The 26,179-nt window shown below is 41.3% G+C and overlaps 2 protein-coding genes across 2 annotated transcripts; both read right to left on the bottom strand.

Annotated features, from left to right (window-relative positions):
- Window positions 1-185: 185 nt before the first annotated feature.
- LOC140921450 ((2S)-3-sulfopropanediol dehydratase-like) lies at window positions 186-14,047 on the bottom strand. Its single transcript, XM_073371449.1, has 16 exons — window positions 13,935-14,047; window positions 11,028-11,066; window positions 10,015-10,207; window positions 9,252-9,526; window positions 8,690-8,860; window positions 7,979-8,373; window positions 7,342-7,630; window positions 6,394-6,658; window positions 5,880-6,073; window positions 5,158-5,490; window positions 4,272-4,421; window positions 3,625-3,957; window positions 2,535-3,001; window positions 1,698-1,994; window positions 820-977; window positions 186-469 (listed from the first exon to the last, which is right to left on the bottom strand). Exons 2-16 carry the CDS (start codon window positions 11,037-11,039, stop codon window positions 309-311), a joined length of 3,693 nt encoding a protein of 1,230 aa, XP_073227550.1. The 5' UTR covers window positions 11,040-11,066; window positions 13,935-14,047; the 3' UTR covers window positions 186-308.
- Window positions 14,048-15,781: 1,734 nt separating this feature from the next.
- Window positions 15,782-25,922, bottom strand: LOC140921475 (neuronal acetylcholine receptor subunit alpha-6-like). The gene is made up of 6 exons (XM_073371478.1): window positions 25,697-25,922; window positions 18,994-19,142; window positions 18,349-18,393; window positions 17,726-17,835; window positions 16,911-17,146; window positions 15,782-16,534 (listed from the first exon to the last, which is right to left on the bottom strand). The coding sequence occupies exons 1-6, from the start codon at window positions 25,761-25,763 to the stop codon at window positions 15,795-15,797; spliced, it is 1,347 nt and encodes a 448-aa protein (XP_073227579.1). The 5' UTR covers window positions 25,764-25,922; the 3' UTR covers window positions 15,782-15,794.
- Window positions 25,923-26,179: the final 257 nt, after the last annotated feature.

The following is a 26,179-nucleotide window of genomic DNA, read 5'->3' as shown; positions in this document are numbered from 1 at the left end:
AAACATATAACAAGGGAGTCTAACAGGTTTCATAACCGTTAGACTCGTTAGCAGTTTTTTTTTCAAAAGTAGAAAAACTTTGGGCGAATCAATTGAAGTATACTGTCAAGGTCTTGATATCTCTGTAATTTTCAAAGCAGAAATGTAGTTTTTGGTTGGGGACAAAACATAACACGTATGATCAGTCAGTTTTCACTACTGCATTTATTGAATTTTGGATTTCATTTAATTGCACTTCACCATTATCCTGTCTAGTAAGCAAATTCCTGATTCCAGATTTAAAAAAGCCGGTATCTGCGAATGGAACTTTAGGCCACGTGATAGTAAAGCCTCCTTTCCATGTGCTTCTGATGAGCAGTGAAGAAGGTGATGAAAAACTCGCCCCAGCCTCCTGTACGCACACGGATCAGATCGTACTTCTCAGGATTTTTCTGAGCATTGGAGAAGGTCTCGGGGTCGGAACAGGTAACTGCAGTAAAAATGTAACACATTAGATAGATGACAGTGGTTTACCCTTACGTTTGGTTATGAAATAATTATTAGGGAGTTTAGCAACGACGTTTTTGAAATTTGTTAGGGTCAAGGCATATTAAAAGGGAAAATGCCTCACTTCCAGAGGACGTTCGTCGCTCAAAAACGTCTTGGCTTCAACTCCCAGTTAACCACGAGAGAAAGTGTTTCATGCCTTATCAGCCAAGGAGACAAGTGACGATATGACGGATAGCGAAGAATTTTTGTCAGGCTTCAAACCAAGTCATTTCAGAACATTGCTTTTATTTGAAGTGTTATTTTCCATTGTGTACTTTATAAGCAACCTACTTGTTATGATATTTCCCCCGATGCCGTTTCCGTCAGCATAATTCTTCAAGAAGGTGACCAAATCGCCTTCCTTGAATTTCTCATCGATCTTCAGACCTATCTCGGCCCCATTAGCAAAACCAACCTTGATAGAAGGCAAATCCCAGCACTTCATCGACCTAGATTAGGAAAAAGAGAGAAAGAAAACGCATATCTGGCTGGGATCATGTACAACTTTTTTCCGATAATAATTTACAGTACCAGAATAGCAGTAGACTACGAGTAGTCCCCCGTTTTTCCTCAGGGATAGTAGAGCGAGCGAAACGCGAGCGCGCGTGAAAATCACCCCACGCGAGAAAAGGCGACACGCGGCGGGGAGAGAGAAATTTTCATTTTTCTCTCTCCCCGCCGCGTGTCGCTTTTTCTCGCGTGGGGTGATTTTCACGCGCGCTCGCGTTTCGCTCGCTCTACTATCCCTGAGGAAAAATGGGGGACTACTCGTAGTCTAGAATAGCAGCATTTTTTTCACCCCTCACCACATGAAAGTAATTCTGTATAGCTTCGATTACAATAGTCACATGAAATCATCTCAATAGCCAATAGCTATAAATCCACTAAAGAACATACTAAACAGTTCCAAGTGAAAGTACTGCTGATAAAGTTTATATGAATGGTGGCACTTAAGGATGTCATTCTCAAACACTAAAGTCAGAACCTAATCGATCTAAACGAGAACAAACTCTTCTATAAAAAAGTTAAAGGTTTTTGCCTCAAATAAACATCCTGGTCCTGGTTGTTTAAAAAGAAGATAGCGTTGTCCACTAGATAGCGATTTTTTCCGGTGGAAAGCGCTATCCAACCTTTAAATATCCGGTCCCTAATATAGAATGCTTTCTTACTTATATATTTCCGAGCTTTTGGCGATTGCAGGCTTGTCTAATGGGGTTGGAGCGGCACCAAAGTCGGATGCAACAGGTGAGCCCGAGCGCCGTCCGTCAGCAGATGCACCGCATCCTGCTCCCCACCCGACGTATCCTTCAAATGTCCCGGATCCTGTCGGTAGCAGAACGTCAAATGGTGCTCCAGGAACTGAGTATTTCTTTTTCAAGCCGCTGATGAGGTCCTTCAGCGGTTGACCATCTGGTGCATCCCGGGCCACCTTCTTGGTCACATTTGCAACTTGATCAGCCAACCAACTGGGAAGGTAGAGATGACTTATTATAAGTAATATTAAAATAGAAATACGTATCTCGCAAACTTAACCCTCTCGAAAACTCGGGGTGTTGCACTGAAGTCGCTGGTTGATTGACCATAGGCTTGAGGACTCTTACATTTTTCTCGCTTGTTTTTTTTTTTTTTCGTTTTTAGTCCTCACGACAAATGGCTTAACAAAAAAAATAACAACGTTCTTGCAATCTATTGGAATAGCGTGGTGCTAGCAATCAAGAAACTTTGTAATTTTCTTCGATAGATCAGTTAATTGCTTGAAAAAAAAAAATAAGATCGGTGATGTGCAACCCCACAGCACCAAGGACTGTCATTGCCTCATCCTTACCCCGCCTCGCAAATGACACAGAGAATTTTGTTTGCAGCATATATATCTTCATATATATCACTAAGGATCCACTCACAATAACATATCGAAAAGGACGTTCAAACGTAGCCACGGCTTTTTAAACGTAGAGACCACCAAAACGTATTGTAAAACACATATTGCCTGACTCCAGGCTGCTCACCTGGTGATATTCTGAATGTCCGCATTTTCGGCTGCCTCGGCTGTTCCAAATTTCGGCAACAGCAGAGCTCTCTCTCGGACTTCCTGGTAGGTGTCAGATAGCCTCTGGCCACGCGTGTTGCCAGCGAGGTCGTCGTGGAATGGCTCTTGCATGTTGAATCCCCAGTCACACTTCAGACAGCGAACCATCTCGGACAAAGAAATGACTCCTGAGTCATGATCAAAACACAGCCTTTTAATTGCGTAGAGTGCGTCTACTGTGTTGGCAAAAGTAATGAACTGCACTCCGATTAAGGCGTAATTAGCACCTCCATTGTAAATGTCGCGCTTTGTTTCCAGGCAGCCACGGATGACAGACGAGAGCAGTGGGCTGGGGCAGAACTCAACAATGTTGCCGTAGTTGATTAGCAGGAGGAAAATGTTGTACTCTGTGCGCACGCGCAGGTGAAGAGCAAACAATTCCTTGAGCTAAGTAAAGAGAAAAGAAATGCAAAGCTACTTGGAAGCGGACGCAACAACTCCCAACTTGTTGGCCCAGCAATGTTGGGAGTTGCTGCGTCCGTTTGCACGTAGCTAAACGTTTGCCCGGTTTCAAACTTCGCGCAAAAACTCCCAACAAAGCGCAACAACATGCAACAGGTTGGGTAAACGGACGCAACACGTAACATCCAACAATATTGCGTCCGTTTGCACGGGGCTTAAGCAAGATATTTGGTATTTGTGAGCGGGAGATCTGTAGCTTGAGTATTTTTTTTTTTAGTGAAAGGGTCGCATGACTATACAAGAGACAAAAGGTCAACCCTTTACACCCAGAGTGGATGATCGAGTCTTGTGAGGTGGCTCCAACTTTTGAGTCTGTGGACAAAATACTGCAATTTGAACGTTCACATGAATCCTCCTCAGCAGTGCTTTCACGGGGTACTATTTATTCAGTACATAGTTCTAACGTTTGAGTCTGTGTATGAAATCCGGCAATGTGATCATTCAAATAAAACTTTTTGAATAGTACTTTCACATGGCAATATATGTTTTCAGCATTTAACAAATCGAAAATGACTTTGACTTTGACTTTTGAGAGTGAATATTCACACCTGCTCAAAACTGTTTATTTCCTCTGGAGGTACAGTAGGCAGTGACTGGGGAGCTCCTTCCAGGTAAGCAGGACCAGCTAAGGCGTAAGTGGATCCATGATTGATTGCCATTTCCAGTACCTGCAGCAGAGCTATATAGGCCAACGAGAAGTCAGTCTCGCCTGGAAAAATAGGCTCGTAGCAGCCGTCGCAAGCATAGTTTCGCGCGCTTTTCAGGCTCACTGGTAAATCTGGGGTACCGGCTTTCTGAAGGCCCTCGATAAGGCTGTCATCGTGAAGAAGCACAGGATGAGCTCCTCCGCTAAGTGCGGTTTTAGCTGCCTCTTTAAGAACCTATTCAAAACAAATGCAGGAGTTGGTTATGAATAGTGATCAATTCCTCCGCAGAGCTCTTTAATTAAAACTTGAAGTCTATGCAAGTGTCACAGTAGGAAAGTGGTCTGAGAAGTAATTCATTCAGAGCTCGTGAACCCGATTCGAAAACTTTAAGACTGACTCGACGGTTGTTTTTGATTTTGAAACTGAATGCAGATGATATGTTAGTCCTCCCATTTGCGTTAAGTAAAGAGTATATATACATCCTTAGATTGCGCAATTGAACATAGGATTAAAAAATACGCTGTATGAAGATGGCTAGGTTCAATTACCTCTGTGGGCATGTTTTTGTGCATTCTCAGAGACAAACATGGAGCAGTGAGTGGAAGTCTTCGTGACGCTTTCAGACACATCAGGGTGATTGCATTACATCCGTCCTGAGGAACGCTTGCGTCATTAGCTTTGTAACCACCCACGGTGATCTGCAATGAACGAAGTACAATTATAAACCCTTTCACTGCCAGAGTGTTTGACAGAGTTTTGTAAGGTGACCAACTTTTGAGTATGTGGACGAAATCCTATGACCATTGAAATGAAAGCATTCTGCCTGTACTTTCACATGGTGCTATTTGTTTTTCAAAATTTTACAAAATGACATTTGGAAATCTGGTCGAAATTTGCCTTTGGCTACATTTGGCAGTGAAAGGGTTAAGGAGAAATACTAACATCTGACTTTTTTCGTCCTATCCTTATCAAGGTGTTGGCACCATTTTATAGCAACAGCATAATTCCAGTTAGCTCAGTATGGTAGTCATACGCCAGTGACTGGTTTCGTTTTTGTGTGGGGGCAAAAAACGATCCACCGTACAGTCGAACCTAGCTAGGCCACCGCTCAAAATGTTAGGATTTAGAGGTCAAAGTACATGTGGTCTCTTCCTGAAACAGACAATCAATTTTTTACATTACTATACTTGCACGGTCATGTTGTCACTAAAAGTTTTTTGTATACTTTAAGTAGCGCAGTACATGCAGGGAAAATGAGATCAAACCATGAGTCAAGTGGTCGCCTAGAAGAGACTAAAAACAATAAAAAAAATTATAAAACTTTCACACCAAAAAGTGTTCGCGGTCATTTGCGAGAGCTTCCAATGGGGTTTGAGTGGGTGTCGCTTCATGGCGTGTGGTCGCATCATGTAATGTTACATGTAGTGTTCTCACCTGTTGTACCCACTGGTTAATAGTATCCCCATTAGCAAACATCCCTGTACTGGCATAAGGCACGGCTGTCATTCCCCAGGTTCCCAAATCGTTCAGCAGCCGTGCGTTGAGGTGCGCATGCTCACAAAGCTTCACGAACAAACAGTCAATTATTTCTTGTGCCTCCTCAGCAGGGGTCCCCTGGACGAATGGTTCCAACATTTGATCAAGGCGGCCAATTGATGTGGGCTCCCCAGTGAGATGCAGACAGCAGTGAAACGAATAGAGCAGTTGAACAGCTTCAACAAACGTCTCAGGGCGGTCAGTTGCGATCTTTTTCATTCTGGCTTCAATCTTAGGAGACAGAAAACAGCCTGGGAGTAAATATGGAAGTTCCGAGCGTGCATTTTAAATTAGTGTGAGGTTGTTCGTAGTTATCGTTCAGCCTACAAGTCTTAATATGCTTTCTAACTATAGTATAGATTATCAGAACTTAACATGGGATTCAAGGTAACTTTATAAAGGAAATAGGGTTGTGATACGCAGGGATGCATAGCTGAAGGTTTGCGGAGAAGGAGGGTCGATTTACCATCAGTCAGGAGTCCAATAGAACCTCCCTAGGAATTAAAACGGTATCGCCCACCCGCTACTATACATCCGCTTATGTACATGTGATGGTAGTGGCAATTCCACGAGATTGTTGCTAGTCATGTAACGGAATAAATCATTAGTTTTATTGATACCTTCCTCAAGTTATCTATCTGGGCGTTCGACAAGGCGAATTCATTTTTCTGAGCCATGTATCCAGCCAAGAAACCAAAGTTTCTAATGTACTTCTGTACTCCATTCAGCGTGTGCATGCACGAGGTAACAAACTCTTGTTGTTCCTTAGTGTCCCCCTTGTTTGCGCTCATTTCTTGTTTCATCTTGGCCAAACCTGAATACATGAGAAAAATTTTATTTAGAATTTGTGATTGATTTAATCCCATTTAATGGTGCCATAATTTAGTTCTTACCGAGGCTAAATCGGTTACTAAACATTTAAGCCTTGCGGATCATTCGAACCAATGCATGACAAATTAAAGTTTCTTTCTAAATAAAGGAAATATGGAAAGCCATTTATTCTCTAAATCCCCAAGGATTTTAAAATCTCTTTACTGTGGTGAATTAATACTAATGAATTTAGCTGACAAAACTACATTTTTGAGCTCCGCAACAGTAGCCCCAGAACTCACGAAAGTAAAGTCAAAGTCACACCTTTTTGCAAAAGTGTCTCATAATCAGGTATCACGTGACCCATTCCTGCTGCCTCGCTGAGCCCCTTGAAGAAAGCAGGCATCTTCTCGTCTTCATGTAAATAAGGCATGACAGCTTTACCAAGTCCCAGCGAGAAACAAGGAGGCATTCTGCCCACGATAATCTCATCAGGGTGAATGCTAAAGGAGTCAGCTTTGCGGCCAAAGAAAGCTGGATTTTCCAATTTAGAGATTTTGTTTGTCGTAAGTAGCCTTCCCAGTGACACCTAAAACATAAACAATTATAATTTCAGCCACCTTACATCTATAGTGGCCTAAACTGCCCCAAAGTAATGTCTTTTTCAGCTGCTTTAGGTAACTGAAAGGGTAAGGATTTCACGATTTTGAATGTTCATGAAGGAGAAGGCAGCTCTGTCATTTAAGTATTTAAAGGAATCTTTGATTAAAATATTTCGGACGCTCCTTATCTTTTATCAGGCTGATTTAGCAACAGAACGGGAACGTCAGTTGACAAAGGTGCGCGCAAATCAAACAAACTGGCTTGACCAATGGCTGAGCGGCAAATTGAGCACCGGAAGTCGTGTTTAGTCCTTTCCGCGTGCTTTCCCGTCGTCAACTGACGTTCCCGTCCTGTTGCTAAATCAGCCTATTACCTTGATTTTTAAAGGTTTAAGAAAAAAATGATGCACTGTTGGTTATTAGGTGTTTAAAAAGAGTACCATTTTTCAATGGATGGTATACCTTTTCTGTCAAAAATGGTACTAATATGAAAGGTTGATGGATTTGACATCGGGGCGGAGCCTCCCGGAAAAAAACTTTGTAAAATACCTCCTTTCCCTTAAGGAGCTTTACAACAGAAGCAAACTGTTTTAAAACGGAAGTAAAGTGAAGGGAATTGAGCTCTTTCGCCGTGAGCGTTGTTTACTATGGGGCGTTTCCAACGATGTACCTTGATGGCCCAGCCTTTTCGGATCATGATAGAAGCTCCTTGGACAACTTCCTTCTTTTTTGATGAAAGACGTTCCAAAAGATGGGGATACTTGGGGAATTCACGGCGCTTGAACCACTGATCATTCCATTGCAGAAAGGCATAGTCTAACAATCGCAATACTCGGTCACTAGGGGGGTCCCCTGGGTTGTATCCGCCAGTAGTCATACGGTAGAGGTACTCCCTCTGATTGTAGAACAGATAGTCATTGGTCGGGCTTCGTACATTCCAAAAGTCCAGCAGCTCGAACCTGGAAAATATCAATTTAATATAATTCTAAACGGCAGCTAACAACAGAGGAAATAATTAGCAGATTAAAACATGCAAGCTGTTTATTTAGTTCTGTTGTTGTTTTTTCTTCCACAAAGTAGCCCGCTTTTCAGCATGGCGTTGTTTGTTCTTCCACTTTGAAAAGATCTACTAAATTCACACACCATTTCAAAGTGTTTGGCAAAAAATTAAAGTAACACACTGTATTTTAACCCCGTCATGAAAACAGAAATAATTAAATCTGGTGGAGCTTGCTCTGTGAGTTATCCAGGCTTCTTGGCGAAGTTTGTAAGCAAATATTAATAAATGAAACTAAAAATACTCTTACCTTCTTTCCTTCAGAGTTGGTAGCTTTAGCTCCTCGGCACTTGGCACATACCAGAAAGTTCCTTGAAGAGGCTGCACAGCACTGATCAACTTATCAACAGTAACTTCACCCAACTTGGATTCCTTGTCGTTACCAGCGATGTTCTTAAGAATTGTTTTAAATGTCTCTACGCTGTTGCACATGTGCAAATACATCAGCCCCTCTTCCTTAGAAGGTTCGTTTTCCACGTGACCGTACGGCATAGAAACGCGAAATACGCGCGGATGGCGCGTAAGCACGTTTACTGGTGGAACATCTTGCACCACATGCACACACGTGATGTGCGCGCGCTTGTCTGTGTGCGGAATGAACGTGTCAGTTCCCGATTTCCTTCCGATCATGTCTTCTTTCTGGATCTGAAAGAGTTAATCAGCATAATTAATGTAACGCTTAAGAAAGGTTTATTTGCAAAGTTCCATTGCATCTGTCGCCTATTAATGCGGTGATCTTCCATAATCTGTTATCTTTGAATAGCTTATTCCACAATTAAATTTTACGCCCGAAATATTAATATTAAGAGAAGGTTTTCCATAAGTTTTTTTTATCAAGCCTTAGTAAAGGATGTCCGATCGTATTAAATTATATGTGAGTTTGCGATCAAGTATCAACATAGCGCTCACGGTAAATTCTTATCTCCTAACGGCACTTTAATCAATCAAATTGTGTCAGTACCTTGTCCATTTGTCCCAGCACTGTCCAGTTGAATTCAAACTTCTGTGAAAGAAGATAAGTTGAGCCAGGGTAGCCCGCTACTGCACCTTCGTTCTTTACTATGTAGCTCTTGATGCTCTCAGCATCACAGGGATTCGCCACACCGTCAGTAAACGAGTTTTGGAGAATTCTCTGAAAAGGGAAAAGACAAGTCAAACCGATAGTCCTTTTTGGTGGGATTTTACTGAACCAAACTAGGGGTCGTCCAAGTCAATAGTTAAGCCATAGCGACTGCATCATCCTTGTCAACTGCTGGCTTTGATTCATGCATAGATTGACTGATTCTGGAGTTGCCCTTCCCTCCCGTCCCCTCCCTCCTACCCTATCCCATCTCACTTCCCTTCTGGGCTAAAAACATTTTCTACCGACGAAAAAACAGATTACATTTCTTTGATTCCTTGAGCTGTTTTCTGGATTCCAAAGCCCATGATTCCAGATTTCAAAAGCAAAAAAATCCCAGATTCCTGAATCTTGATACCCTTACATAGTGCGAACACATTTTCGTGCCTTAACTGCACTTTACCTTGCTTGGAGGTTGTGATTTTGTTACGTCAAAATTGTCGCCACAAAATTCTTTCATCCTGTTCTTGAGGTAGTCGAGCACCTTCTCCAGCTCGCCTTGAACATCTGATTTGAGGAGGAAGTACACATCTCCACCGGTATCCAAAAATTTCTGCGAATCTTTAACAAGACGTCTTCCCGGATCTCTTAATTCTAAATTTGCCAGCTTAGGGTCATCTTTGTACCACTTACTCCACTGGTTTGGGTCAAATCCAACAATTGCTCTTGTGCGAGACTCTAAAAATTATTGAGAGACACAAACCGTTGGATATAACATCAATTTTGACGTATTGGTTCTTAGATAAACAAACTCGTTGTTTCGAAGTAATTGAATCGAACAGATGTCCAGAAATTCAGAAAGAGGAGCCGCATGCAGTTGTAATCAGGGGTGATGGGCAAAGACTCCTCTAGAAAATAATCATTAGGCTGCGAGCGAGCTGTCCACTTGGGGAAGCCTCGAGAAGTCACGCGAGAGCAGTATACGAAAGGAGACGCGACGAGACGCGAGTGCGAGGGGCGGGGCTTCGTCGCTTACGCGCGTGTTTTCTCGCGCTCGCTTCGCTTAACATAAATGGAGAGCTTGCTAGCAAGCTAAATAATCATATTCTTTGCGCCTCGGCCCTTATTTTATGGACCACATTCTGTAAAGTCGGTCGCCACTGCTCTTATTTTATCTATTTTTAAGTAGATAAATCTTTTACTTTCCGTAAATATTTCGTCCTTACCGCTTCCACTGCTCTCCTCCAGCTTTAGCGCGTATTTGATCACATCACAGGCTGCAGTCACAATGCCACTATGCGCCTGATCCACATCCAGCCCTTCCTTGTAACGCGCTAACACAAAAATGCCAAATTTGGGTTTTCCGAAGAATAAGCCTCGCTGAGCCTTGTGCAGGACTTCATCCTCTTTGAATTCGTTCTAAAAAAGCATAAACGTGAATAATGACTTCTCTTGTCTTCTATGATTTCGTTCCAAACACAGCAAAAACAGAAGCTCATAACCTGGAGCGAGCAACTCCCATACTAGGCCAGGAGCCCATCAAATGATGGGCTCCTGACTAGTCCCATGTCACGGCGTTTTTACGGCCGGTTTAGTTTTAGACACATTTTATACTTGAGGCTCTATCAATCAACATTTCGTCTTCAACTGAAAAAAAGAAAATGCTAGAGGCACTATCTTCAACAATTTCATTTTAAATAGAGCAGATACTCTGAAGGTCTTAAATCGAGAAAAAAAACCGTGGTCTTTTCAATTCTTCTCAATGTTAAATAATTTAACTTATTGTTTAATTAAGAGATTGGGTGTGGTGATATTCAAAAGACCAGAGTAGTCGAGAGGGTAGACATTAAAGAAATTTATAATGATCAAATTCGAATTCCTCAACATGATGTTAGAAGAACTAGCCATCTGTCCCGACTCCTCCCGCCATTCCCCTTGGAACTTCTAAGGTACAAGTAAAGTTTACACACTGATGGGTAAGCGAGCCTTAGCTCGATCACCAACCTCTGTTCCGGAAATTTAGGTAAGTCTTCTGGCCGCATTTTTTTGGGACCGTACATGTAGCTATGACACGAGGTAATTCTCACCCCGTCTGTCTCTCATTCATTTTCCTTAACAACCTCTGAGACATCAGATGACGGACTCATTCTTAACTAATCCCCCGCAGCGGTTTGTTTTGAACAAATACTATGGCATACCATGCTAAGTTGGGTCTGCATATAAACAATTCTCTGCTTACCTGAGAGCTCATCTTTCTCAATCAGTCAGAGTGAGTCCTCTAAAATAATCGGAAAAGATATATTTCAGTTAAGGCAATATATCAAATCTATTCAAAGGTATAAGCTAGGATGAAAACATTTTTGCTCTCAATCACAATTTAATGCAAATTCTATATTTTTTTTTTCGCGCAAGATTCACGTTGGTCGCGCGTCTCTGCAATCTTTTAATAGAAATAGCAAAGATTAAACAAAGCCCGTTGGTACAAAATTCTTCTGACTTAAGACATGTATCTTGGTAACAATTTTTCAATAAGCGCGCGGTGAAAAAAAAAAACTTTGAACGAAAGTCATCAATGACGGATCAGTCAATTTCAAAGATCATGAAAAATTCACTGACTGCAGCTATATTTAATCCCCGAAACGTACGAACTATAGCTAGGGGAATACAATCTATAATTAAAAGGATTTTGCATTTTCAATTATTTCCATTTATATTAGAATTACCACGGCGGCCTTTGATTGGCATTCAGTTCAATGCCGCGAAAAAAATTTATATCATAACCTTGTTTTACTGACTGTTTTAATTTCGAAGAACATTTTGAAAAGAAGACAGTTTAAGCTATGGCTATTTTATAACGGAGAGTTTGAATTCACTTTGTTTATTAAAATTTGATCGACGATAGCCTCCTGCGCAGACCATTCTTATCAGGGGGGTTACTTCAAAAGCCACTGATTATGAAATCGGTCACAAAAATTGAGTTTGAAGTATATACATGGTAATTATAGCCTAAAAAATCAAAACTCTTGTAGTTTGTCTTAGCAGCTTCCCTTCTCTGATTTATACACGCTAGCGCTGTCCAAGACTGAATGGATTTTTCAGTGGTAAATAGCTACACAGCCCTGGAGTCTCCCCTGGGAACTCCCCCCGGGGCCTTTGCGCGTAGTAAGTTTACGCAAGATTTTGCAAAGAAAGTAAAAGATCTGTCATCAATCCATTCCTTGTTGCTCAGTTTAGTAAATTTTAATCCAAGATTTTATAAGCTCGCGCAGTAGCTGACTACAGCTTCTAGGAGCGCTGTAATTTGCGAAAATATTTGTGCTTCGACCCTTCCGTTGAAAATTCAATGTTCGCTCTTTTGAGGGACAGCAACCTACTTAAAAAAAAAAGACAACTTTATGTTCTCTTGACAAAAATAATAAGATTAATAGACAAGAAAAGGAAAGTACCACCGAAGAGGTCACACTTATGAATTTACCGGGGGGGTATTGCTGGGAATTCGTCGTGGGTGTGTGCCACCCGGTTCTCCAAATCCTGGATCAAAAAGTTGTTTTTTTCCACACCCGTTTACAGACCTATCCTCGTAAAATCCATACCCGTTTTCAGACCTGGCGTGGTCAGAAATTATGTTATCATTACTTACATTAGAACGCCAACAAAAAGATTTCTTAAAATCTACCTCGACTTCGCATATTACTCTTTCTTTCTTATTCATCAATTTGGAATTGAAACGACAAATACGTTCATGCATTTCCTCGAAAACCATACTTGAATTTAGACCGAAATAGGGAAAGTCTGTACCCGTTTTCAGACCAAAATGACGCAAAAACCATACCATTAGGGGCGGCACATACCTATAAGCCAAATATGAGGGAGTACCCTCCGCCCCCGAGATGTATTTTAATATTTGTCCCTAACCACAAAAATAAAAAAAAAAACACGAGCGAGCAGTCCCTTATCTTTACACGTTCTTCTCTAGTGGTGCAAGAAACGTGAGATAGGATCGACTGGGAGCTACGATGACGAGAAACGTTCGTTGAAATGGTCACACCTTAGGGAGAATCGCGAACGTTAGAACCACCTAGAATGTAGAGCACAATACAATGTAGGGCCTTACTTCGATTAGTATGGTAATTGGAAGGGAGCTAGTCATTTTGGAACTTAACTGCGGACCAAACGGCTCAAGCTTAAAACGGTAAACGGCATGCGTTTCGGCAGTCAGCACCAACCGACTTAAGAGTTTAAAACGAATGCATTTCAGTACAAACAGCTGTTCAAACTTATTGTTAAAATTATTCGTACTTGCAAATCCGCCGTTATAAAGATTTCAGACCATTTCTGCAGTATGAGCATTTATGACAAGACTGCAGTAATACAAAAGATTAGCACTGGTTTGGACGATAAAAGAATGAAATAGAGAAAGCATACCTTTGGCTTGCAACGAAGGCCTCAAAATGTAGACGTGACTAGAGGGAGTTGCCGTCGAGATTAGAATGGTCTGCGAAGCTTTTTTTTTTTATATCAGCTCTCGAATGAATTAAGGCCAGGTATCATATTTGTCTCCAAGGACTTAAACGAGGTGATGAGAACATAGCTTAAGGATTGATATCAAACAAAGGAAAAATTCTGATGAGAATTCATTTTCTCCTATACTTTGTTATTCTCCCGTGTTTGCCACCTAAAGCAGTGAATAGTTAGCACAGATTTTCAAATTCTTTTTGTTTTCTTTCTTTCTCATAAAATATAATATATGTTCATGCAGCTAAAAAATCTAAAATCCGTGCTAGCAAGCAACGAGCCAGATTACATCCCGGGGAAGGAAGACTGGGTCAGCTCCACAGGTCAGTTTTCTTCCGCTTCAAGGTATGATATATAAATAGTAAAATGAATCAATCTAGATAATTTTATGCTGTTGTCAACCTTGGTTCTCGAAGGCGCGCGGGGCCCTTCTCCTGCTCTTGCGATTAATTGCCACCTAGGCTTAGAGACTGTTAAAGCTAACGTTTACGCTCTTGTCCGAAGCAGGAGCAGTCATGAGGTCCTGGTAAAGATATAAACTTATAAAGTACGCACACTAAAAACAGTAAAATGTGTGGTTAAAATTTGACAGGTTGTTAAAATTGTGGTGTCCTAAAGAAATAACACTTACCTTCGCTAAGAAACGCTGAAGATCCTCAAAGACAAACGTGACCATGCAAAGGGAGCGCCGTCTGATAATCTATCCTATTTCGTACGGATGCTCTTTGAACCACTGGTTTTTTTAAGTATCAATTGTCTGATAGAGGTGTCGTGAACGCATCGAAACATCGCAGCTTGAGACCAAGTGTTTGACACCTTAAATCCTAGAACAATGTCTGAAATTCATAAAAAATTCTTTTTTTTCTTTGTTTTGGATGCAATCCATCGAACGTTGTCACCATGGTGTTCTGTCAATTTTTTTAATTAAAAACATTTCAGTTTTGCAGGGGATTTAATTTTAATACTTCGTATTAACATAAATCTAGATAACCCCCATAGTAGACTAGGCGTGGTCGTGCGGGCTTTGATTGATAGCCATTGGTAAAATACACCTAGGATGTAAAAATACTGCAATTTGGCTGATAATCACAAGATTTTAAGTAACCAATCAAATAGCGACAAGGTTTTCTAATTTTAATTCTAAATAGCTCAGATATCCAAGCATTTTATAGTCTTTAATAGCATACTAGCAAGCAAGATTATTCATGCGATATCTATTAAAATAATGGCAGTTCCAAATTTGCTACCCTGTTCCATGCGTTAAAATAGTAGGGCGCGGGCGACAATTTGACGAGGAAAAAAAAACAAGGTGCGACTAGGGAGGGTAAGGGGGAGGGAACCTCTCGCCCCAGTCTCCTCTCATTTTTCCCTTAGTTTTTCCCCACGTACGATTTAACTCGCCCTCCCCTCCCCCCGCCACCATCTGAACTCTGCGTTTCACTATATGAACGCCTGAAACAGGCTACTCCCACGGACAGTCCTCTCGTTATTCCGTTTCTTGTAACCTTTTTAAATGTTTTGACTTTAGATTTAGGTATCAAATCAGGTTTCTTCAGGTGTATTAAGCGCGTTCAATACTTTTGTTGTAGAATGTCAGATCTTCTACTAGTGTATGGTATGCGGTGGTCTAGAGAGGCCCTTAAGTCGTTTTTTTTAAAAAAAAAAAAGTCTCGGTGAGGTGCCCATCCTTTCACAGAAAAACACTACAGCTCTATTCGCATGCAAAGTTGAGTTCATTTTCTATGGTTGTGCACCGAGTCTCGATCGTTTTGATAAAAATGTTCGGCAAGTCGAAAACGTGTACTTAGCTACTTCCTGTCAAGACTTTATAAGAAATCACCGGCTTTTTCTTTATGAAAATCCAGATCAACGTGGGGAAGCTAAAATCGCCGATGCCCCGGTATGGATGCGCTGGTTATGTTTTGTGAAAACTGCTCTGAAAACCAATTATTTTTGTCCAAAAATTCAGTTAAACTCCTAAAGGAGGGATCCGGTATTCTGGGACTTGGAATGTGGAATTCAGCTCAAGGAAATCTGAATACCGCTTACGAATGGAATCCGGAATCCAATTTCCACTAACAACGAAACCGGAATATAGTTTCTGGAATCGGAAATCCACAGCCTGAAATCCAGAATCTAAGACTGTCTTGGATTCCCCGTTTTAGGGTGAAGAGCTATAGTAATCCTTCGAGATAAATACGTTTCAACTGAACCCATGGGTATAATGTGCTCTTAAATGTGTACTTAGTTTTCTGGAACAATCCTCTTTTTAGCATAAAGCACGCAATGGCCATAAAATTTCAGATAGGTTTAGAGAATCGGCAAAAGACGAATTTTATATTTTTAGCTGAACTAAGCTGGTCTGCGATAAAGCCGTTACATTTAAGCTTAGTATGGGAGTGGCTCCCGTTGGTCATAAGCTCCTGAGTGGGAGTTTGCAAAAGAAGTTCCTGTGGTCTCAAGGTTCCTTCCGACATTCCGGTTGCAAGGATCACGGTCGTTGAACCCAGATGGTCACCGTAGCAGCAACCGTTGTGAAGACAAAAATAATCAGCAGGATTCTATCCGTCGCCTCTGCGATCTGTTTCCATGAGTTCTTCCACTCGTTTTGTTCTTTCTTTTCCTTTACGTCTTGGGCCTGAAGATCCAGCGCGGAATCCCTCAATGAGTTGTCACTGGATTTCTTAATTTCCAGAGCATGTTTTCCTTCTACCGGCGGCATCACTGGCTTATCGGTAACCTCCAAGTACATAGTCTTACCAGTCGGTTTCTTCCCTTTGCGCCTAAGGATGTTCTTGGCAAACTTCACGAGACATTTAGGGGGTTTACTTTCAGCAAAGTGGCATCTTAACACTACAACAGTGCCGACGAGGCTGAAGGCGACTAGGACTATGGTCACCATGTAATACACCCCTAACATCGCAACATCATCGGAAGTTTCAGGCAGAGAGTTGGCCAAGATTAGCAAGTAAACGCTCATAGAAAGTAAAATGGTGATGCAAAAACTAATTCTTTCTCCACTGTCAGGCGGAATAATGAAGTTAAGAACGACCAGCATAACCATAACAACGCATGGCAGTATTTGATAAACTACATGATAAAGTGACTTGCGTTCAAAGTGGAGAATGTAAGTTACGACGGAATAGGGGTGTTTGCAGCATTCGTACGTCTTGTCAACGGTTTTGATTGATGAGTGTACCAACTTCCAATCTCCGCTTTCAACGAACTTGTCTGAAAAGAAAAAAGTGACATAAATAGCCTGTGAACGACTCTTTGTTTGGGGGGAGGTGGCTAAAAATCGCGAGACAGCGAGGGAAAAAATGGAAGAGTAAAATTGGCGAAGTTAGACACCTGCCGCAGCCCCTCTGATAAACGTTCTACAGTTAGTAAGTAGTATCTAGTACATTGACATATCTGGCACCGGTTGTTCAAACCTTTGATAGCGCTATCACTGGATAAATCGCTATCCAGCGGATAAGTATTAGGAAATCAATTGCGTTATCCAGTGGATAGCATTATCTACCTTTCAAACAACTGGGCCCTGTAAGCTAGTACACTAACATCTATCTGTACATCAAAATCAACACAAGTTTCTTTTCAGTCAAACCTGATGTTGAATGACTGTCGTCCTTGTTCATCATTTTTAACAACCTGCTGTCAAATGTCAACGAACCAAAAGTCAGATGGCAGGTTTGTCTATCAAAGGGGTAGAATCTGATCACCATATCACAGGAGCTTTTGAAAGAAGCCGGAGACATCCACATATTCACACCACTGCTGTCCACGATCACGTAGGTCTTGAACTTCTCTTTGAATCCTGCAAGAGTCACGTCCTCGTCTGCGCTGAGAAAAATAAGAAAAGGAGAAGATGTTGGGAGAATCAGAGAAACGATGATGAAGTAGACTGCAGGGGCGTAGCTAGGGGGGGGGGTCCTGGGGTGCCCGTGACCCCCCCTTGGTAGGCCTTCTTTTGAGCAAACAACCTACAATATTCAGGTAGCGAAAACGCCGTGACAATATCTTGGCCGTAAAAGCCATTGTTGAAAAGCCCACTTTTTTAAAATTTGTTTTTTTGTGAAGTATTTTCGTCAACGGCTCTTGTCTTTAGTTAATATGGGCGTGGAGGTCGACATGACAATCTGGTGAGTAGCCTCTGTGACCCCCCCTTTGAAAAATCCTGGCTACGCCCCTGGACTGTGAACAGTCTCTTCTCTTTCTTTGGATCAAGAACAACACGAGTCGCTGGCTGAGAAGCCGCAAGGAACGAGCTGGGCGGAAAATCGACCGAAGCCCAACCTCTCCTCTCCCCTCATTTTCACCATTAATTTGCATAATTTTACTTTTTCGCTCTCCGTGCGTGGCTGACGAAAGAAGGGCGTCCGCTGGCTGTCTAATGATGAAGGAGACGTATGTGGTTCTTACTTGTTATAAAGCACAACATCCGGGACCCATAGCTCATTAGGTGATAAGTGCAGTGTATGTAGACCGTCATATTTGGTTTCATTCCAGCTCAAGTAGGGATTCTTCCACACCTGTGATGAAAACATACATGTTAAGATCCAGATATTTGTCCTTAGCCACACGCAAGACTGGCAGATCCTTCATCTCTTGCCAGACATTAGCGCTAGTTTAAACGCTAAAGGGATCCAACATGAGGTTTATGAACAGTTGAACCCCTCTTGGTTGTGATTGATCATGTTGGATCTCTATAGAATATGAGCTCGTTCAGATGGACCAATTAAAATCCTGAACTGATGAATAGTATTGTCACGTGACAAAAAATGAATTATTAATCCACCAATGAAAGTTAGGAGACCACAGTCATCTTGGAATAAGCTTTTTGTTAAAAAAAATTAAGTAAATCGACAGCAGCGTTGAAGACTTAAGCTTTAAAGTTCTTGGCTTATAAGAAGGAGCTCTCCACAGACTAAATTCAACCCGATACTTGTCAGCTTAAGAGACCTACAAGCGCGCAGAGGGGGCCGGGATGAGAGGCGTCCGCAGATAAAGTGAAATGGATACAGAAAAACATCGATCGAACATACCTGAATGTTCCACGTATCTGCAATGAGAACCTGTGCTTTAGTGTCCTGGTAAAAAGCAAAGTCGGGCTTTAAGAGGACGATTTATAAATTGAGAATTCTAGTGGACGCATTTACAGTACAGTGGCGCGTCTCTCCACCGAAAGGGTAGCAGCGGAGAGAATATGTCTCCTTTCGCAAGCCCATGTAAGTTTTGACACTGACTACAACCACCATGATAACGGGCGAGGCTGAGAAAAGTATCTTTTATATACAAGTAAAGACAAAACATTTGACCGAGAGACCTTGACAAACTGTGATATTTTGCCAACCGTGTTTAATCTAGTTGTTTTATCATCCAATCGGTATGCATGTTTTTAACAAGACACTTTTCTAGAATCCGTTGTTTCAGGCCTCCTTTGGGGACTCGAACCAAACTGCGCACGAAAATAACAGCGTCATTTCTGCTAAATGATGACGTAATGATCTCTAGCCTGCATGACAGGCGCTTTACGAGCCAAGCGAGGCGAACGCGGCATTTTGCGCGGAGCGCGAGACGCAAAATACCGCGTTCGCCTCGCTTGGCTCATAAAGCGCCTGTTATACAGGCTAAATGATCTCTAGAAAAGAATTGAAGAAAAAAAAACACAGGTATTAGCCTTGACTTACCAGGGAAACTACTCTTGACATTCTGTAAGAGAAGAAGACATTAACAGTTTCGTCAGGGTGGAGCACGGGTCGGACGTCATGGTGGTATTTGTCTAGGAGGTCGTGGCGTAATCTTTGCTCAGGGGTCCCGAGGGTAGCTGTGATGGTATCTGAGAAAAACAAGTTAATAAAGCAAAAAGTGTGTTAGTCTCCCACGGAGCTATTTCTTGTGACGTCATGTGTTGCTTGACGACAAAGAGACGCTGCGTCGGGACACTAATCAGTCTATATTGCTAATTTCGAAAAGGAATTTATTATTGAATACTGGCCAACCCCGTTCCCAGGGTTCTCCCCAACACGTTCTCCGGAGCGAGAGATAGGAACCTGGGAACAAGATTGTCGTTGAGCTCGTTTGAAGTATGACGGATGAAATGAAGATATCAAGTTGGGGCTTTTTCAGGATGGCTGCTGCAGTCAAAAACAGGAACTGTTACTGCATGCATCGAGCACAGCATCTAAATAGAACCTTAGCCAAGATATTTAAAAATCAAATTAGGATTCAAAATTCGTCCTTGAAGACCACTTGAAGCATATCTCAGATATCTCCTTATAAATTCTTCTAGCCTGTGAAAAGACGTCTCCTAGGCTAAACAAAAAAAAAATCGAACGGATAGAGACGTCTGTGAATCGCGTCTTTAATCGTCTTTCGGTATAAATTTCCATAAATTTTTTGTTTTTGTTTTTCCCTCTCCCAGATTTTTTCTGAGGGGAGGGGAGCGCCTGTACACAAGCTAAAATTCTTCTTTTCATTTTCCCTTTCGTTTATTCCCTTCCGTTCCTTTCTCCATTTTGACATGCGGAGAATATTACCCACTTACTCTTCTTTAACTTTCGAATTCCATCTATATAATCTGACGAAAATTTGTTGTTCGTGCTGTTTTCGCTGCTTTCCAAATCCGATTTTGTTTCATTTCGACAATAGTAATAGGCTTTAGCGTCGCCCCGTGGGTGGACAAGTTTTAATGCCCTAAATGAGGGGGACATTGGGGGGTGCCCAATACCGTAATACCGTGAGAAAAAATGGCAAATACCGAAATACCGCGTCGAAAATCGTCTAAATACCGATACCGCATATTTTAATCACATTTATAATCGGTTGCGCATACTTATGGTTGCTTCCATCTAGCGCGTTTAATTATCTCAGGCATTTATGCACCTGGCCCCGGTTGCTCAAACGTTGGATAGCGCTATCCTCCGGATAAATCACTATCCAGCGGATAAGTATTACGGAAATCAATTACGCTATCCGCTGGATAGTGATTTATCCGGTGGATAGCGCTATCCGACGTTTGAACAACCAGATCCAGATGTCCATGTTTTTTTTGAATATTTTGGTAGTTCGCAATTTTCCGCAAATTTTCACTGAAAAATAAACTACATTCGTTCAGCCTTTTGGTATTTCGACCCAACAGCTAATTAACTCCAATAAAAATAACTCTTGAAAGCGCGAAAAACAAACCAACCAAAACCCTTTCCACGCACGTCTAGTGCGAGTTTTGATATAAAGTGAGTCTAGTCTAGCACGTCAGTCTCTCAGGGGTCAGATCACACGCCACGCCATCCTCGGAGACCCAGGGGCAGATAGTGGGGACGAGAAAAACACAAGTTTTCTGGCACCAATCAGAAGCCAAAACGGCGGCGACCGTTTGGAACTGGTCTGGTAAGACATTGTCCCAGGGGCTCTTCTCGCCGTTTTTTACTTTTCTTCGTTCCATATATATTTTTCCGCCCGTTTAGACTTTCCCTCGCCCCCTTTATCTGCCCCGGGTCTCCGAGGATGACGCCGCGCTGTTAAGAGGCAAACTTACCAAATTTTCGCTTTTAACTTTACAAGGCGTTTTTCAATTCTCGAAACCCAACATCTAAACTTATTCTTGTTGCCATAATGTTCGCCTCCTTCGCCTTCTTCATAAAAAATTGCCACACAGTCAATGATGACCACGCCGTCTTCAACCTCAGCGACCTCAGACATTGTGAGAAAACGTTTAAGACCTCCGGCTCAAATTACCGGCACAGGTACACAGATCGACAAGCCTGGTAAGGTAACTTGAGACGACTCATTATCATTGGATGCAACAACAATCACATTGTATATTATCGACCATTAACTGTCACAAAATGACCCACAAATGGTGTAATCATTTACCGTTATGTCTCAAGACTTCTAAATATTAACTTTTATTGACCTTTATGTCTTACTGTGTTTTGTTTTGCGTATTGTATCGAAAGGAAAGCGCAAATAAACGGTACCGTAATACCGTGAACAAACTTATTTCACCGAATACCGTCAGCCAAAATGATGAAAAACCGCATACCGCAGAGCTAGATGATACCGCAATACCGCACGTTAAAGTTAAAATTACCGAAATACCGCATGAAAAAAAGCCCAGTACCGCAATACCGTAAACCCCCATGTCCCCCTCCTAATCGTTAACACGTACACATTTGCATGCAGCACGACACAACCTCCGTAGCCTGCTTAGAAGCGTTTCCGCGCGACTAGCTTGTTAAGATCGTTTTTCTACTACTCAGTAACTTAATTTGTACGGTCAGTGATATTTGCAGTCAAACAGGTTCGCAGTAATAGAAGGACAATTTTTATTTATTTCTTTTCCTAAACTAATGGCCATCAGGAACTATAAATATAAAGATTGTTGACAAAAATAACAAAACAGCAAACACGAAAAGCTGGACTCGGCTCGTATCGGTCTGAGCTCACCCCGCCGAGTTGTGGGGTTGGTTGGCGGTTCAGCCTTATCAAACATTCGTCAGAAGAAAAAAAAAAAAAAACGTTGTTCTAATGAAGCTCACTCTTGATTGTTTTTGGATCGTCTTATTAACCGCAAAAGTAAATTATTCAGTCAATTTGATTCAAATCGACCGTGACCAGCGGCTTAAGTTTTCAAACGTCTCCGACAGGTCAAATATTACCAGATATACATGATGTAACAACATAGTATTTAAAACAGTTTACCTCCAAGGTTTAGTTAAAACCACAAACACCATGAGCTTTATGAGACGTTCCGTAAGGAAAATGGACAAAATCGATGAAGAGACGGAAACGATTTCAAATTCAGGATTGAAAGAAACATCCGGCCACCAAGACGATGATTTCAGCGAGAATGATATATTATACACAATAGAAATGCTTCAAGCTGAGCTTCATGATGTAGTCGGAGATGTAAGAGAATTGAAGAAAAATATTCAGGTCATCGAAAAGGATACCGAGTCTATAAGGCAGCGGCTTCATGAATGTTCAAAGTTTGTTGAACTTGACGTAGAGAAAGATCAAGATAATTTTTGATTCATCGTGGATTGTGTACGGAAACTGAGCACCACAGGCCAGCCGATCAATATTTTTCGATGTTTGCGTATTTGACGAAGCAAGAAATATTGACGATCGGAGAGAAAAATCTGGCATAAACCTCGAGAACAGAACTCAATGCTGATGATTTTGACTATATATTGAACCCCTTGAGCTGTGAATAAACGGACGCGTTTTTCAAAGTAAGAAAAATACTTAAAATATAAATTGACGTTTTCAAGGAACCCGTGTTTTCGCTTTTGTGTTATGATATGATGTCAAATTTTTCGTTAGAATTCTATTTATTTTGAGATGCTCTTTCCAGCAGTATTGATGACCCAATTGATGGCTTTTTATTCCAATGGTTAAATCGTATGAACCTCCATGAAAATTCGTAAAAAACTAAAGCTGCTCCTATCCTTCAAGAAGGCTAAAGATGGTAGACAGTGCCTAGGATTAAAGACATTGTACTTTTGAAGAGATATTGGATGCTATTTTGACGCACATCGTAAAATAACAAAGGAGAAAAAGAAATGAAGATTATTATTCATCAAATTGCATAACTAACTAAGAACTGAGTGTATAAAGCTTCTTCCGTTTGTGAAACAAAATTATAATGGAGTGAATGTTGTCTGCGAAGACTGAATTGTTTATAGTAAAAATATCACTTGATGATTAATAAAATTTGCATAAAAGTCGACGAATTCACAATTATGGTTCTTTTTCTGGCTTTATCTTCAAAAATATTTATGGATTTCCGTCAAGTATGCATATCCAGTCGTTCGATTTTATCACGTATTGGAGACTGATCACGTTGGGCCTGTTTACATGGAGTGGGGGACCCCGGTCTAGTGGGGTTGGTTTCTTTTGTTTTCACGCTCTGGGGGACACAAAACAAAAGAAACTTACTCCACTAGACCGGGGTCCCCAACTCCATTTAAACAGGGTTTTGAAGATGGTGCTTTTCGAAATGACCTCGATCACTGTCAGGTGGCGGGACCGAGTTGTCCCGGGCTTTCCCAGTGGGAAAAAGAATGATTTTATTGGCCGGTACCTTATTGGCCTGCAGACTGAACTGAAGATCGATGAAGACCATCGGACAGTCATTCTGTCTCCCTCAGACTAAGTACCTGCCTGTGCCAGGGGGCGGCTGTACACAGGCTAACTAAGTCAGTATGGGTTAGTTGATTGATAGCCCGTTCTAGGCCTTCTTGTAGAGTGCAGGGCTAAATAGGCTGGCTTAATGCCTCTGCTGTTCGCAGGCTAGCTGATTGATTACTCTAGAAGCCATTTTATCAGCTCACCCCTCCCTTAGAGCGTGGTTGTAGTACATCCGTTCCATAACACCTTGTGCACCATGCCTTGTAAGAAGATGGGCGAAGGTGGCGTCAGCCTACTAACGACGGTCTCCTCCTAAATACATTGATAGCACTTTTTAAACTATCCAGAGTACTTTTAGATCTAGCGGCATAAAATTTGTACCTGTCCGGTGATCCTAGGAGAACTTGAAGTAAGCTTCAGATAATCGTAGGGAACTTAGATAATTTCCGAAAATTATACGTGAAAGGAAATTTTTAGCCTTCCTCAAGTAACAGAAAATTAGGCAATATTTGCTTCTCCGAACAGATATTTTACAGAAAACAGTCGTTGGGTGCTCATGAATTCAGCTTTCATGAGAGCTGATGACTGTACTGAATCTCAATTACTGACTCTCTCTTGCATAATACTACAAATACCTGAAATACTGATTGTGATAGTGTGCATGATATTATTTATATCGACTTGTAAACGTGATAACATCGTTCAGGGCTGATCGTTTCGCGTATCGATTTGAAAAAGTAGCATCGCTGGTAGCCTCCCGGCACCCAGGCGTTCTTTTGGCTCGTCACGTTGGACCTAAGAACGTCTGCGTGAAAGGCTACATAGCTGGAAAAACCTCCCTGAACACAGTAAAGGTAAGAACTGATCAACCTACAAATTCTCCAGTCTGATACTGACCATACATTTCCTTAAGAATTGGTTGAGAGAGTTTGATAAAAGATCAAAGCATTTCCCCTTTGATGATTATTGTATTAATTCTCATAACCCTTTCTCTTTACGATGTGGTGATATTATTAGGAGAAAACTGATGTTGATCACTCTTGGGACCGATAGCTTGCTGTCAGAGATTTGGAAACGAGATTTATTTCACAGGGATTTCACGCTGGGAAACCACAGCGCCTGCTATGATGTGGGCAAAAGTCATTAGTTTAATTAATGAAGTGATGAACAACTTAAAATAACAATGCATTCAAAGTCAATATAAACTGTATTTGATGCATTCTTGATTGAGGGTCCGTGTCACGTTCGATATTTCTAAGGCCATTAGTCACATTAGTATTACAAAGGGTCTCTGAAATGGCTACTTTATTTGCAAAATAGCGGAACTGTCTTTATTCACTAATGTTACGGCAAAGACTAGGTTTTGTTCATCGTAAACTCTGTCTAAACTTTAAGATAAACGAAGTGCGTGCCATTGGAAACTCAGTGCTTGATTATACTTCCTTCCCCAAATGAACTTGGTTAGTTTTATATATTCATTAAAGTGAAAATTAAGAAAACAATTATGAAATGAAACGCATCATCAGTTGTCAAACCAGTCATCACGGAAAAGTATTTTATAAACTTACCCCAATGTTCTTTTTCTAAGTTTGACCGGTAGAGCATGCACTTATTTAAGAACAATCTCGATCTTCCCACATCGTAAGCTTGTTAGAACTTAAAAACCGGTGGTTTAAGTCGATCAGTTATGGCTATTTCAAAGGCTTAATTCACTATCTTTTGGTCGATTCATATTCGCCTTGGGCAAAATTAAATTTACAGTAATGATTTATTGAATCAATAACAAAAAGCAATTGGAAATTGAACATAGAATAGCGCCTGGCTCTCTGTTTTGTTTCGTATTAAAAGCGCGCGCTGTTCTAAGACTTCTAACCTCAGTCCTGAGTTATAACAGCAACTTTCTGGGTCAGTGTTATCTTTTAATCAAAGCGTCTACCTCATTTGATGCTAACTTGTATATAATTTGCAAAACTATTTTCGAGTGTTGTTTGCGTTTTTTTCTGCCTCAGCGATCGAGCATTTTGAGTGGTAAAACTTTAGTCGTAGATAAAACCTGACTTGGTTTACATGTCATCGCGAGCCTGGAATACTGATTTGTTACAGTGTTGTTATAAACTAGGATCTAGGACCTAATGTATAAAAAACCCAACAAAACGAGACCAGACTATGTCTCAGAATGGACAAAGTGAACCAACTTGAGAGACGTTACCTAACGGTATAATAGCTCATCATGATCTGATTTTATAGACCATTACGTACCTCTGTAAATGGTAAATAGAAATAAGGCCAGCATCCATCTGAGATCTAAGATCCTGAGTTTGTACATTTTGGGTGTGAACGCTGCTACTAACGTTATTACTGTCGAAACTTGGACTGATGAACTTGGACGCTGTTATCGATAGGCTCTGTATTTAACACTAAAATCAAACCCCAGGGAGTCTAATGTTTTCTTGCATATTAAAGAAAACACTATTATTAAATTAAAGTTCATAAAGAAGAGTTGACATCATCACTGTTATGCGTTCATCATATAATCAAAAAACGTTCCAGATTGACCAATTGTGGCAGTGATTCGAAGTGAAGCTTTTAAATTAAATCTGGCGTTCACATCATACTAACGAAGCAATCGAGTTACGAAGAGCAAAAAAAGCGCAAATTCACGTAATACTGAAACCACGGGCACGCAAGACGAGTGCGTGGGTCTGTCACAAGCTACTCGCGTTCTTGCGGCCGAATTCCCTC

This window comes from Porites lutea, chromosome 12 (genome assembly GCF_958299795.1).
Source record: "Porites lutea chromosome 12, jaPorLute2.1, whole genome shotgun sequence".
Lineage (NCBI taxonomy): Eukaryota > Metazoa > Cnidaria > Anthozoa > Scleractinia > Poritidae > Porites > Porites lutea.
The sequence above is the reverse complement of the archived record's forward strand: the minus strand, read 5'-3'. Positions and strand labels throughout refer to the sequence as shown.